The sequence below is a fragment of the Pteronotus mesoamericanus genome, unplaced genomic scaffold (genome assembly GCF_021234165.1).
Source record: "Pteronotus mesoamericanus isolate MK-2021 breed Mesoamerican mustached bat unplaced genomic scaffold, CSHL_Meso_final contig_22, whole genome shotgun sequence".
NCBI classification, from domain to species: domain Eukaryota; kingdom Metazoa; phylum Chordata; class Mammalia; order Chiroptera; family Mormoopidae; genus Pteronotus; species Pteronotus mesoamericanus.
The window spans coordinates 2601522-2616312 of NW_026555090.1; the positions used below are offsets into that span (position 1 = coordinate 2601522).

General features: G+C 41.0%; 1 protein-coding gene across 4 annotated transcripts in view; it reads right to left on the reverse strand.

Moving 5' to 3' along the window:
- ULK2 (unc-51 like autophagy activating kinase 2) overlaps positions 1-14791 on the reverse strand; it is a 96798-nt gene that overhangs the window by 19430 nt on the left and 62577 nt on the right. For all 4 annotated transcript variants that reach the window (XM_054571156.1, XM_054571155.1, XM_054571157.1 and 1 more), the window contains 4 exons: positions 8787-8924; positions 6328-6473; positions 2560-2640; positions 477-763 (listed from right to left, as the gene is read on the reverse strand). In XM_054571156.1, coding sequence (XP_054427131.1) covers positions 477-763; positions 2560-2640; positions 6328-6473; positions 8787-8924 — 652 coding nt within the window. The remainder of the gene's footprint in view (positions 1-476; positions 764-2559; positions 2641-6327; positions 6474-8786; positions 8925-14791) is intronic.

Below are 14791 nucleotides of genomic sequence, written 5' to 3' on the forward strand. Positions count from 1 at the left end.
TTTGGCCAAGTGGGCTGCAGGGACCTTAACCTGACCCCAGCCTGCTTGCAAGCCTCGCCCTAGATGGCAGCCCGCAGTGTCGCAAGCAAATTAAAGCAAGCTCCTGAGCTGACCACCCACCTCCCGGGATCTTCCCCGCTGTGCCCTTTAGATAAGACCCTATGGAGCTTACCAGAACCCTGCTCTTCTGGTTTAAAATGACCAATTCAGTCTTAGCTGGGAATCCCAAAACCCTCCACCCATGAAGGCAGGGCCAGGTCCTGTCTCTCCCTTTCTGTACCCCGCCTGGCGTTCCCTGGGCCCCCGCCCCAGGGAGTACAGGGTATTCCTTTCAGGACCTGTGAGGAACAGGCCTCTATTTCAATTTCTCTTATGGTCTGTTGGGGAACCTTGGACTTCCATCCAGGACTCTGCTTCACTTTGCCAATGTTAATTTAACCAAATCATAACCCTTAAGAAGGGTTAAAGAAACACACCTTAGTAGGAGAGCCAATGATTGTTGGCAGAGGGGTTTTAAAGAACCAGTCAGACCCCCGTGGAGAGGACCCTGTGTGTTTGGTGGGAGAAGTTCCGAGGCTGCCAGGCCGGCCGGGCTGGGGCGAGCCGCTGTGTGTGGCCCCTGCATGGGCCGGGCACACAGGGTCCGAGTGCTGCTTCCGCAGCTTCTGCTTGTTCTGGTGGGTGTCAGCGAGGGTGGGGGCGCTCGGCAGCCTGGCCCCCAGTAAGAAGGGCTGTGGTGACTGCGCCTGCGGCCCTGAAGAACCTGGCGAGGACACAGGTGCAGTGTTTACCCAAAGTGAAGTGTGTGGCAAAGACTAAGAATTAACAAGACAATTCTTAAAACAAGAATTTCAATGTACATCTTATTTTCCATGCGATATTCCAGAAGTGTTTACTTGGCAGGAGACTATATTTTGGCATCCTTTACAAAACAGTGACAAGAAAACACTGTTATTGGTATTTTCAGGAGATAGTAGTTGTTTTTACCAGCAGCTAGCAAACAACTCAGACTAATGTCAGGTCTAATTAGAACAAATGAGGACTACAGAGTAAATGATTAAAGCTAACAAAAACAACAAAAATCTACAATGAACAAGATGATTTGTACCGTTTATATAAATACATACTTGGGTATATCAACATATTATTCCCTTTTCTCACATCACAACTAAAATACACTTTTCAAGATAACATGGAAAAACCCCTTATTTAGAAAAATATGTATATACACAAATGTGTGTGTGTGTGTAATGTAAGAAAGAGAATTGAAAAATACACCTTTTCTGGATTTTGTTTAAAAATAACAAGCTTATGGGTAATTTATTTATATTGTCAACTTCATTAATGAAATTCATTCAAGACCATAAAGTATCCCTATTCTCTACAAAGAAAACACTTGTCCACAGATATTCTTGACTCTTAAGGGGATATGACATCAAGAGCCTGGGAGACAGTCTTGTGTGCTGGACACCTGACAACAGTAAGGGAATTGGCCCACACAGACCTGTTGTTCTCAACTGAAGGCCCACAGAGCCTTGAGCTCCAGTCACACTGTCTTTGGCACATCCTGCGAGCCAAACCACCACCATTGGCGTTAAGAACATACAGATTTTCTTAGTGATCTGTAACTACCATCTTTCCAAAAACGAACACCAACAGGAGCTTTTGCTACTGACTGCTCTTGGTTTAATCTCATCGTAAATTTGATATTTAATCTTTCAGAAAAGGGTCCTGCCAAACACACATAAATATACACATATGTATGTATGCATATGTGCATATACATATACACACAAATAAGTAAAATTATTGGCAAAGTGCTATGTCTGAGAAAGCTAAGTTTTATACTTTCCTAAGTAACACAGAATTCCTTTAACCAGCTCCTAAATGCACATACAGTAAGATTTGACTTAAAAAAGCATAATTTACATATAACTTCGGAGACTTATGTTATATAATAAAGTAAACATACGTTTCTTTTTTATTTGATGCTAACTGGTAGCTCTTATTAAGAATAGTATTAATCAGCCCTGGCTGGTATGGCTCAGTTGGAGCATGATCTTGTAAACTGAAAGGTCACAGGTTCGATTCCCAGTCAGGGCATGTGCCTAGGTTTCAGGTTTGGTCACCATTTGGGGTGCTTACAAAAAGGCAACTACTGATGTTTCCCCCTCACGTCAATGTTGCTCTCTCTCTCTGTCTCTCTCACCCTTCTTCTCTCTCTAAAATCAATAAGCATGTCCTCGGGTGAGGATAAAAAAAAAAAGTCAAAGTAAAAAATTTTCATTCCCTAGATTGATTTTCATTATCTGTGTGACAATGACCAAAATCTAGTTAAGGTAACTAATTCCTAAGACTTATTTTCATAACAGAATCATATACCCAACAAGAGATATATTCAACTGCCTGCCTGCTAAGCGTAATGAACAAGATTCTAAGGAATAGGATGGCTGAGGAAATACGTCACACCAATTCTGTTATTTTAATAAGACTAGAAAAACATACCTCAAATCCACTTATGATGATGAAAATTATCATCACACCAAACACACTTCCTACCTGATGAGTTTCGGCTCCTGGCTTCATGGCCCTGAGGATATCCACAGCAGCACTGGCTGAAGTGCTCAGGAATGGCACCAGCTATGAAGAAGGAAGAGGGGAGAGGAAGGAGGAACAATTCAAAACCAGTGAAAAACAGAAAACAGGAAACATACGCACAAACTGTATAACACAGTATAGTTTACAATATTTAATTAGCAAAGATCTAGTTCAGCTAATACTGACTAAGCAACCAGCGTGCTGGGTACTGGGCACACGAAGATCAAAAGTACCTATAATCTGCCTTAAAACAGATCAGTAGGAAACAGAGCCATGTAAATAAACCAAAGCCTAAAACGCACAGAGTTTGTACATAGTGTGTGGGCTTGTGGGGCAGACTGGCCGACCAGCAGACGTCCCTTGGAGCCACTGCACGCCTGCTGCAGCATGCTCCCCAGGGCCGCCCTCAGCCACCGACTGCACGTGGTCAAGGTGTTAATTCAGGTCTAATGCAGCAGGTCAGGAAATCTGGTCAACTTCGTGTTCGGAGCCACTCCTTCGGCCTGGCTCAAATCTTAGAATTCACTCTGCTCAGGGCTCCGCCTTCCTTCCTCTCTCCCTCACAGGGTCACACCTGCATTGCGGACTGAAGGGGTTCCCTGTCAACTCCTGCTTCCTCCCCTTTGTCTATCACTGGTATTTTCCCAATCTCTCTCTCGCACGTCTCTGCATCTCCCTTCTTTGCGTGTACCTCTAAGGACCCAAAACAAGAAAAAGGAGAGTTGGGGAAGACTTCAGGGAGTTTAAGTACACAAGAGACATATGAGGTCTGTCCAGAAAAAGTCCAACTGTTGTTAATATGAGAATGGTTTGTGTGACACTGATGTAACCAGGTTGCCAAGGAGAGTGGACTGGAATGCGCATGTGTGAAACAATGACAACTTCACTGTACTAGTCAGTGGGGGCGGCAGATGTTGAGTGAGCATGTGTCACATTCAAAATGACTGAGCGAGCAGAACAACAAATTTGCACCAAATCTGCATTAGCTTGAATATTCCTCTGCAGAAACTCTTTGGATGATTCAGAAGGCTGCAGCTATCGGCAGCTTCGCCACACCAGCCTGAGAACTGAAAGGTCGCAGGTTCTATTCTCAGTCAGGGCACATGCCTGGGTTGCAGGTTGGGTCCCCAGCTGGGGACATGTGAGAGGCCACCAATAAATGTTTCTCTCACACACTGATGTTTCTCTCCGTTTCTCCCTCCCTTCCCCTCTCTCTAAAAATAAATAAAATCTAAATAAAAAGAACAATTATAGGGAAACAACAGTAGAGTGGATGAAGCCGAGAATCATATCAATGATTTGGAACATAAGGAAGCAAAAAACAACCAATGAGAACAACAAAAAGAAAAGAGAATACAAAAAAAACAAGCGTAGTGTAAGCAGCCTCTGGGACAACTTTGAGTGTTCCAACATTTGCATCACAGGGGTGCCAGAAGGAGAAAAGGCAAGGAATTAGAAATCTGTTAGAAAAAATAATGAAAGAAAACTTCCCTCATTTGATGAAGGAAACAGACATGCAAGTCCAGGAAGCACAGAGAGTTCCAAACAGGATGGATGCAAAGAGGCCCACTCCATGGCACATCATATTTAAAATGTCTAAGATTAGACACAGAGAGAGAATCTTCAAAGCAGCAAGAGAAAAGCAGTTAGTTACTACAGCGGAGTTCCCAAAAGACAGCCAGCTGAGCCCTCATTGGTATGGCTCAGTGGATTGAGCACTGGCCTGCGAACCAAAAGGTCGCCAGTTCGATTCCCAATCAGGGCACATGCCTGGGTTGTGGGCCAGGTCCCCAGTTAGGGGCATAGGAAAAGCAACAAATTGATCTCTCTCTCACACATAATGTTTCTCTCCCTCTTTTTCTCCCTTCCTTCCCCTCTCTATAAAAATATATAAAATTTTTTCTTTAAAAAAAAAAAAAAGACTGTTAGCTGATTTCTCAAAAGAAACTTTGCAGGCTAGAAGGGATCAGCAAGAAATAGGCAAAGTCATGAAAAGCAGGGACCTATAGCTAAAATTGTTCTACCAAGCAAAGCTATCATTTAGAATCAAAAGGCAGAGAGCTTCCCAGATACGAGAAAACTAAGGAATTCATCATCACCAAACCACTATTATATGAAATGTTAAGGGGACCTATTTAAGAAAAAGAAGATCAAAATATGAACAATAAAATGGCAATAAATACATATCTATCAACCTAAAAAACAAACTAAGCAAACAAGAACAGAGGTAAAATCATGGATATTGAAAGCACTTTGATGGCTGCCGGATGGGAGGAGGGTTTGGAGGTCTGAAGAGTTGAGGGAATTAAGAAGTTCAAATAAGTAGTTACAGAACAGCTATGGGTGCGTAAAGTACAGGACAGGAGACGGAATAGCCAAAGGACTTAACACACATGACCAATGCACATGAACAACGGTGTTGGGATGGCCTGAGGGAGTGGGGGGTACAGTGCAGAGAGGCGAGAAGGGGGGAAAAATCAGGACAACTGTAACAGCATAATTAATAAAATATAATTTAAAAAATACCCAAATATGAAATAAAAAATAAAAATAGAAAACCTCAAAACCATTTGCAACAGGTGATGTGCTTACAGTAACTTTTTTTTTTTTTTTTTTTAAAGAACATTATCATTGTGGGGTTTTGTTCATTTTGAAATCGGGGCTTCTGGGCACTACTTCAATCCTTCCTGCTCTGCCTCCTCCCCAGATTTCTTTCCATTGCCCCTCAGCCCTTCTCCAGCAGTTTGGCACATACTTGTATACAGAGTGGTACTTAAGATCTTGTTAATTCGTTCTGGAACTTGTGACAAGTGTGGACACCAACGAGTACCAAAAGCAATGAAGCATTTTCTCTTGTGGAGCAGTGTCGTGACTCTTACAAGTTCTAGCAAGTGCAATGAATCCTGAGCAAGCGCTGCGTGCTAAAACATTTCCTTCTCATCAAAGTGCAACGAGCACAGGGTTTAATGAGTTCTGAAGCCAACGAGCACTGAGATGTGCCTCTGTGTGTGTATATATCTTTTTTTTTTTTTTTTTCAGTTTTGAGATCTGCTAGCACTGGGCCCCTCCTTCTTCCCTTTCCTTCCCCCTCATCGATGCTGTATCTCACAAGTTCTGCTGCCTTGGGTGCTCTGGCCTTTTGTGTGTTTTCTGAAGCTGAAGTATTTTCTCTCTTTAGTTTCACTGTAACTCTGCTTTGAGGTTTGTTTATGTTTGGTTGGGTTTTTGTTGTTGTTGTATTATTGTTTGCTTCTGCTTTGTTTTAGCGTTTTTGTTGTTGCTACGTACGGTTTCCAGGAGAGGTGGGGCTCTGTAGGAAGCTGTTGCCCTATCCCTCCCAGGACTGTCCGATCTCGGATGGATGCAGCACAGTGCTGTTATGTCCACTACTGTCTTTTAAAGCTCATAAATCTAAGTGGTGAGTAGGGTGGGTGTTTTGAGTACTTTAACTTAGGGTTTCTGACTTTGTGTTTAGAGCCCAAGCCCAATGGAGATACTTTAAATCCGTAAGATCCTTTTGTATTATTCTATTTCCAACAGACATCCTAGCAGATATACAGAGATTCTCGAGTGAGTAGGGAGCAGGGTATACTTGGGTTGGGGGGGCGGATATAGTTGCTAATCAGCTGAGACTCTCTGCCATTGTGAGCCCATGTTCCCAAAGAGAGTGTCATGTCAGATCGGTCATAGTGAAAAAGGCTGAAAACAACTGCTTTACACTCTCCTTACCCAAAGGGGAAGGCGAATAAGGCCTGGAAGACCCGGTGGAGAGTCTTCGTCCGACTGTCTGTGCTGTATCTGCAGGCGCTGGGGAGCAGGACCCCACCCGGAGAAAGCCCATGGGGCTGGTGCTGGACCTCCGCACCACTGTGGACCTGAAAAGAAAAATAGGATGACTTCCTCTCTCACAGGTGCCATGGCTCTCTAGTTCTGTATTTTTTTTTTCCTGAAACTTCCTAGCAATATGCCATGTAGGAGATATGAAAAAAAAAAAAACCATGTTAACATGTGGTGATTGTGGGGGCAGGAGGGGGAAGAGGTACAGTAGGTGAAGGTGGAAGAGGGTCCGGGAGGATAAATGGTAATGGAAAAAAATACAATAAAAAACAATGTAAAAAATGTAACAGTCACATGGAACAAACGTAAAATGTGTGAAATTATATAGTGGTCTCCCTCTTATCCTTGCAACCTGTCTGCCTAATTCCCAACACTTCCTCAATCCTGCTCAAAAAGCTACCACTGTTCTTAGTTTCTGACGTCCTGCCAGAGTTCCTTAATTCAAACAAACAAACCAAGACCAGAACATACAGCTGACCCTTGAGCAACACATATTTGAACTGCACAGGTCTACTTACATGCAGATTTTTTTCAATAAATAGTGTAAATGTATTTTCTCAATATTTTCTTCTCTAGCTTACTTTATTGCAAGAATATAGTATATAATACATATAACATACAAACTATGTGCTAATCAACTGTTTATGTTATTAGTAAGGTTTTTCATCAACAGTAGGCTGTTGGTAGCTATGTTTTTGGGAAGCTGAATCTCTGCCTACACAAGGGATCCGGGCCCGTAACCCCTGCGCTCTTCAAAGGTCCGCTGTGTAACCGGACTTTCGTCTTGCTTTAACAAAGGTAATGTTACACAGAACAACCATTTTCAGTTTTGGGAGTCTTAGGTCCCCATAATACTCTTAAAATTGCTGAAGATCCCAGGGAGATTTTGTTCATGCCACTTGTATCTATTGACATTTACTATGCTGTAAGTTAAAACTGAGAAATTTTTATAATTATTAATTCATTAAAAATAAGCTTATTACATGTAACATAATTATGAAAAATAATAATATCTTCCAAAACAAAATATATTAGTGAGAAGCATATTTTACATTTTTACAAATCTCTAATGTCTGGCTGAAGAGGTGACAGATGGAGTCTCATGAGCATTTCTACATTCAATTTATTACACATGAAGTACATGAAGGAAAGGGAATAGTTGGGTAGTCTTTTCAGATACTTTTCTTTGATACTAGATCAAAACTCAGCACGTGGTCATTTCTAAAAGACTAGTCATAGTGTGGAATCTGAAACCATCTCAGTGAATTTATGTACTCTGTTATGTTAAATTTCATTCCTTGGCAAAGTATCTTGTCCTTGGAATATACCTTTCATCTATGCATGATTATTTTTAAGTGTGGTCATCTGGAAAATAGTGCTTGACTGAGTTATGCAGATATTTCAAATGTTGACACATTTTACAGTATCAAAAAGTCATATTCATATCAAAACACTGCCGCCAGTCTCAACAGAAATGGTTGTCTGTCAAGATGTAACAGAAGTTGTGAAGATTACAATGGTGAATGGAAGCTTGCCAACATTCTGATTTTTACTCAAGAGCTCAAATTTTATGTAACTTGTTTTCTTCTTTTTTAAAAAAATATTGTATTTATTTATTTTTAGAGAGAGGGGAAGGAAGGGGAAGGAAGGGAGAGAGAGGGGGGAGAGAAAACACTGATCAACTGCCTTTTGCATGTGCCTTGACCAGGGACTAGCCCACAACCCAGGCACGTGCCTCAACGGGGAGGTGAACCAGAGACCTTTTGGTTTGCAGGACAATGCTCAACCCACTAAGCCACACCAGTCAGGGTTTTCTATGTCACTTGTTTTCTATGAAGTAACAGACTTAGTTCATTTTTTGATAAAATGGCTGCCAACTACCCATATTCATAGTTTTATTCTTTCAAGTAAAAACAGTGTTCCATGAAAAAAGTGACTCTTTCATCTTGCGACTAAAATAATCATACAAGTACTTTTCCTTAAAACAACTACTCTAATGTGCAACAAAAATGATTCATGCCAGCATTTACTCAAGATTTTCAAAGAAAAACAGTCATTTTTATTGCTGCCTTAATTCCTTGGCACTGCAAGTGTGTGATGGTAAAGAACACAGAGACTAACAGCGCAGGTGGGTGCCACTAACTTGATGGATTTTAAGGCACCAGCAGTTCCCATCATCATTGAACTAGATTTTCAGGCTGTTCTGAATGATGGTGGTTCTGTAGTTTAACTGTAATTTTGATGTGGTTGTGGGAGGTTCTGAATACTGTTTACCCACACTGCCATCTTGACCTAAACCCCCAAAATTTTTAACAGAAAAAAAATCAGAAAGGAAAAATATACTAGCTTACCTGGGAGAACCATGGAGATTGGTGCCAGAGCTGGCAGTAGATGTAAGATTCTGCTCTATGCGCTGGTAATTCTTTATCTGAGTAGGAACTGGGATTGGTGCCGCTTCGCTGTGAGGCGACACGGTGGGCTGACATTGCCTGCGACCGTCATTTATTGCAAAAGAAAGAAACCCAAGTAAGACCATTTTTCTTTCATTTGACCCATTGATGGTATTTAGAGAAAATTTTAGAGAACACTAAACAATCACTTCTGTATGTAATTAGAAAATGACCATCTTACAAAAATACATAAAGCAAGAAAACCCCAACAAAACACCAAACCAAAACACCTCATTTTCATTTAAGAACTATCCTGGCATTCATATACATATTGAGGACTAAGAATTATAACAAGAACTGGAAAAACATTCCTCTACAACAAGAAAATTAGGCTGGCAAAACTCAGTTTCATCCGCTCACATTTTATTATTATGAGAGAGAAAAATAGTATTTCTAGGAAAATACGCTGGGTAAATGAACAGGAAGTTCAGGAGCAAAGATAACTGCAATGTTTACAAAAGTTATGAATGCAGCACACATCCTCAAGGGACCCTGACTTCTGAAGACAGAAAGTACCTTGTGCAACTCTCAAAGCACAGAACTGATCTGAGCTCCAAATTTTTAAATGTTATTATTTGATTTCTTAATAGCCTCTTTCCTTGATTTTCATAAATTCAGAACTAGTATGTGCTTAGGTGGCTTTCAGTTCAATTTACAACATACCTTGAAACATCAGGAACAATACAGGGCCTTAACAAAGATGACTTATTTCATTCTTCTGCCCTTTATTATTCTAAAAAAGCCACATGGATCTCCCTCTTTCTCCCAATTACATTACAGATATAAATAGATTATATAGTTATCTAAACAAAACTATGATTATCTATTAATGTCACTTTAGAACTCTTTAAACCATCAGAGTTTTTTATATTTAAATCAAAAGAAAATTTCATCTTTAGCAGAGATGTTAGTTGCTTTCCCAATATCCATTCGTCCATCCTTCCTTCTTACCAGAACTCAAATTTTATGAAAGGCAGTGATTTGCTCAGTTACATTATGACATATCCCAGACTTCCTTGCAGCCTTGAGTAGTCATATGTCTTTCTTGGTCAGTAAGATGTAAGGTAGCTGTGTCCAACTGTTTGGCATCTCTGGGCCACACAAGAAGAGGAGTTGTCTTGGGCCACATGTTAAATACACAAACACTAATGAGCAAAAAAAGGTTTTAAGTAAATTTATGATTTTGTGTTGAGCTGCATTCACAGCCATCCTGGGCCGCACGTGGCCCATCGGCTGCCAGTTGGACACTAAGAAAAGTCTTTTATCAATGCTTCCTCTTACCCGAAATGTGGGCATGCCTGCTGAAGCTTCAGCAGCTGTCTTGGAACAATGAAGAAAAGGCCAAAAGAATTAGAGAAAATTTCCTTGAGCCACAGAAAAGAAGGCAACAACTATTTATCTTGATTTCTCTTCATGTAAGAAAACAAAAGCTTTAGTGTTCAATGACACTGCAGTCAGGACCCCACTGTTTATAGTCAAGTGGAATTCCTGACTGATACACCATTCAAAATGGCTCTCACTATTTTTCACTACCTAATTATATTAAGCATCTTTTAAATATAATGATTTATTTATGTTTTTAATATCTACACATCTGATTGTGAAGTTTATCTATAACCTAAAAGCAAAACAAAACACATCTGCTTCTCAAAACTAAATAGCTTTACAAGACTTTACTAACCGACTCTGGATGGAGCCTGCGCCCCAATGCACACAGGCCGATGGCCCAAGTTGCTCAACAGCAGGGTAACTGACACAGCCATCGAGTAGCAAAACAAAAATGAACAAATGCCATCTTTCCACTGTCTCAGCTTAATAAATACATGAAGGGCTGGTGAGGCAAGTCTGGCAATTTTTTATTTTATTTTTAAATATTTTTATTGAAATTACTGGGGTGACACTGGTTAATGAAATTATATAGGTTTCAAGTGTGCAGTTCTATGATGTGTCATCTGTATGTTGTGTTGTATGTTCATCACCCAAAGTCTCCTTTTGGCACCATTTAGTTCCCCTTTACCCTGTTCTACCTGTCCCCACCCCACAGCCCCTCTGGCAATCACCAGACTGTGATTGTTGTGTGTCTATGAGGGTTTTTGCTGTTGCTGTTGTTTTGTTTAATCCTGTCACCTTTTTTACCCAGACCCCAACCCCCAACCCCACATCCTCTCTGACAGCTGCCAGTCTAGTCTCTGCATCTATTAGCCTGTTTCTATTTTGTTCATTAGATTTCACATACAAGTGAGATCATACAGTATTTGTCTTTCATTGGCTGGCTTATTTCATTTAGCACAATACTCTCCAAGTCCATCCACGCTGCCACAAAAATGTAAGATTTCCTTCTTTTTTCACAGCCATGTAGTAGTCCATTGTGTAAATGTACCACAGCTTCTTTTAGTCACTCATCTACTGATGGGTACTTGGGCTGTTTCTAGATGTTGGCTATTGGAAATAACACTGATACGGACATAGGGCTGCATATATTCATCTGATTTGCGTTTTACGTCTCTTCAGATATATTCCCAGAAGTGGGGCTACTCGCTCATAGAGCAGTTACATTTTTAATTTTTTAAGGAAACTACATACTATTCTCTACAGTGGCTGCACCAGTCTGCATTCCCACCAACAGTGCCTATAGGCTTCCTTTTCTCCACATCCTCACCAACACTTGTTTGTTGATTTACTGATGACAGCCATTCTGGCAGGTGTGAGGTGATATCTCATTGTGGTTTTTACTTGCATCTCTCTGATGATTAGTGATGTTGAGCATCTTCTAATTGTTTTTTTTTTTTAACTTACACATTGTCAGGTTTTAATATCTTCCTGTTAATCACCAAAGGGAAATTAAGAAGCTGGATAAAGATACCGTAAGAAGTAAACTTAGCAACCTCATAATTCAAGGAACCTCTCTCAGGGGAATCCGAAGCAAACAACTGGCTTCTCTAATAACTCTGGTTCCTTCCCTCCCAGCATAGCAGGAGATGAAGAGCCATGGCTGTTCTGTAATGGGGGTTCTGTAATGTTGTCTCAGTTACTCAATAGGACCCTGGAGTAGGCTTGCTCACTCTAAAAAGTCTTCCCTGGACAAATCCCCAGAGTTCTGGCTATCAAAGACCACTGCAGTTGCCTCTCTATCTAGCTTTACAGTAACACCAATATTTAACCACTACCTAACTCCCTAGCCCATGTGAGGAGAGGGAAGGCCCATCTAAGTAAGCTGAGTCTCCAGCTGGTCCTCACTTCCACTAGGCCCTGTAGTTCAAGGATTCTCTATGTGGAAAGTCATCTTTGACCCACATGGAATACCAGGAAAATGAAGCTGTCTGCCTGAACAGTAACATAATCATATGTCATCCTATTTACTCTCACAAATGCTGAGGGAGGAAACAAATGAAAAAGGATAAATAAAAATAGAGGTGATTTCACAACAGCATCTTCCGGTTCACAACCTTTATACCAGCAGATTACCAACTGTCCTTCTCCGTTTTAGGACAACAACATGAAAAAAATCCCAAGGGGTTATGTGATCAGTATGGCAGTAATACAGCTGGAATGTAACATCAACAACAGCGAGAGAGAAGAGGGAAGATCTATACATATGAGAGTTCCCAGGAAGCCCAATCTCTGCAGCCGAATGCCAAGCCATAGCTGTCAGCTCATGCTCCCAGGACTGTGGCTACGTGATTAGGAACAAAAGAGGAGGGACTGTCTAGCTTGGTATACAGGTCCACAGCTTCAGGTGAAAAGCAGGTGACAGATCCAGTATGAAAGGGGCCAGTGTCTGTAGAGAGGCCACAAATATAGGAATCCGCTAAAAATGACTCACTCTAATGTACCCTGTGTTGTGCACACAGTTGGCCTCCATCAAAATTCTAACGTCCTAAAACTAAAAACAAAAAGGTGGGGTGGGAGAACAACAACAAAAAATAAATACATAAAACAAAAAATTGTTTAAAAAAATTTCTGGCCCTGCTTGGTGTGGCTCAGCGGACTGAGCACTGGCCTGTGAACCAAAGGGTCACTGGTTCAATCTCCAGTCAGGGCACATGACTGTGTTGCGGGCCAGGTCCCCAGTGGGGGGCGCTTGAGAGGCAACCACACAATGATGTTTCTCTCCCTTTTTCTCCCTCCATTCCCCCCTGAAAATAACTAAATAAAATCTTTAAAAAAAAAATTCTGGTATCTTAACTCCTATGATTGTGCCTACATTCTTGTCTGGATGCATAAGGAATACGTATCACACTCTCTCCATATACTGAAGGCTGTCAAATTGGTAGTGAAAACACTATTACTGAGAAGTGTTTCTTTACATGAAAATGCATTTATTAGTGAAAAAAAGTTCAAGAATTATACCTTAGGAAGGGAAGCTGAGAAAAGAGGCAAAAGTGACTCAAGGTGACTCAAGAAGAAAAAGTAGCAAGAAATCAAAAGAGGTGAAAACCTGGAAGTACGAGGCCTATCTGGAAAAAGCCCAGCTATTGTTAATATAACAAGAATGGTTTGCACAGCATTGATGTAACCTGGCAGCCAAGGAAGAGTGGACTGGAATGCTCATGTATGAACAATGACAACTTCACTGTAGTAGTCAGAAGGGGCAATAGATGACACTGAATGAGCATATGTACTGTATGACCATCACATTCAAAGTAACTGAGCGAGTACAGCAATGAATCTGTATCAAATATTGTGTTAAGCCTGAATGTACCTCTGTGGAAATTATTCAGATGATTCAGAAGGCCACAGCTTATGGGCACGTGATGTTTGGCAGCTTCACCATGACAATGCACCAGCTCGTGCATCAGGTCTCATGCAGAAGTTTTTGGCAAAATATCGAATAACCGAGGTAACTCAGCCCCATTACAATTCAGATCTGGCGCCCTGTAACTTCTAGTTTTTCCCAAAACTAAAATCACCTTTGAAAGGGAAGAGATTTCAGACCATCGACGACATTCAGGAAAATACGACGGTACAGCTGATGGTGATTAGAACTGTGTGAGGTCCAAAGGTACCTACTTTGAAGGGGACTGAGAAATCATATATAATTCCCATACTTAAAATTCATCCCCAAAGAAAGGCAGAAAACCAGTCTGCACAAAATTTGCTCATTCTCCTGGTTCCAACGCTGCACATCAGGGACTCCAGGGTGCCACTACTACTCCAACGGGTGCCCCAGAACACATTACATTGTTTAAGGAAAGACACAGGCACTTTGAACAAACTACCACCACTACTATAAACTAAAATTACTATTAAGATCTTTGGGCAGAGAACTACATAATGAATGAAAGTGTTAGGTATTTTATTAGCACAGAGGCATCACTAAAAATTACTGAAACACTAGGGAAACTTCTAGCTTTACATATTTTACTGATAAACTACCACATGGTCCAAAATTCCTAATCCAATCTGAAGTTTCTCCTATTGAATTTTATTGTTTTTCCTAGTAAAAAAATTCCTTCAAAGTGCTGAAATATACCAACACTGAAGTAGTTCACTGAGTTTTAAAGAGCATGCGGTAAGCTTTCCTGAGCAACCTGGTAGGCTTATACTACCCAGTTGGCATTCAGTGAGAGAAAGGTCAGCAACCTCGTCAGTAATGTCAAGAAGTACAACTTTATAAACTTTTCTTCATTTCAAAGATGAAATGAAAACCTCAAGGGAGAAGGTACTTTGAAATCAGTATCAACACAGCCAAGATAAGATCCATTCAAGTGTGGCTCACAAGTGTCTTTTACATGACACTGTAAACTTGTCCTGTGCTCCTAGCCTAAACACTGCTTTCCCGAAGCGGCAGACTGAATCTGTGCCCGGTCAGCCAAAGTACCGCGGGCCGAAAACCTCAGATGCCAAGACTTTCAAGGGCTTCAGTTAACGTCAACCAACATGTACACAGATTTCCCTCAATATAT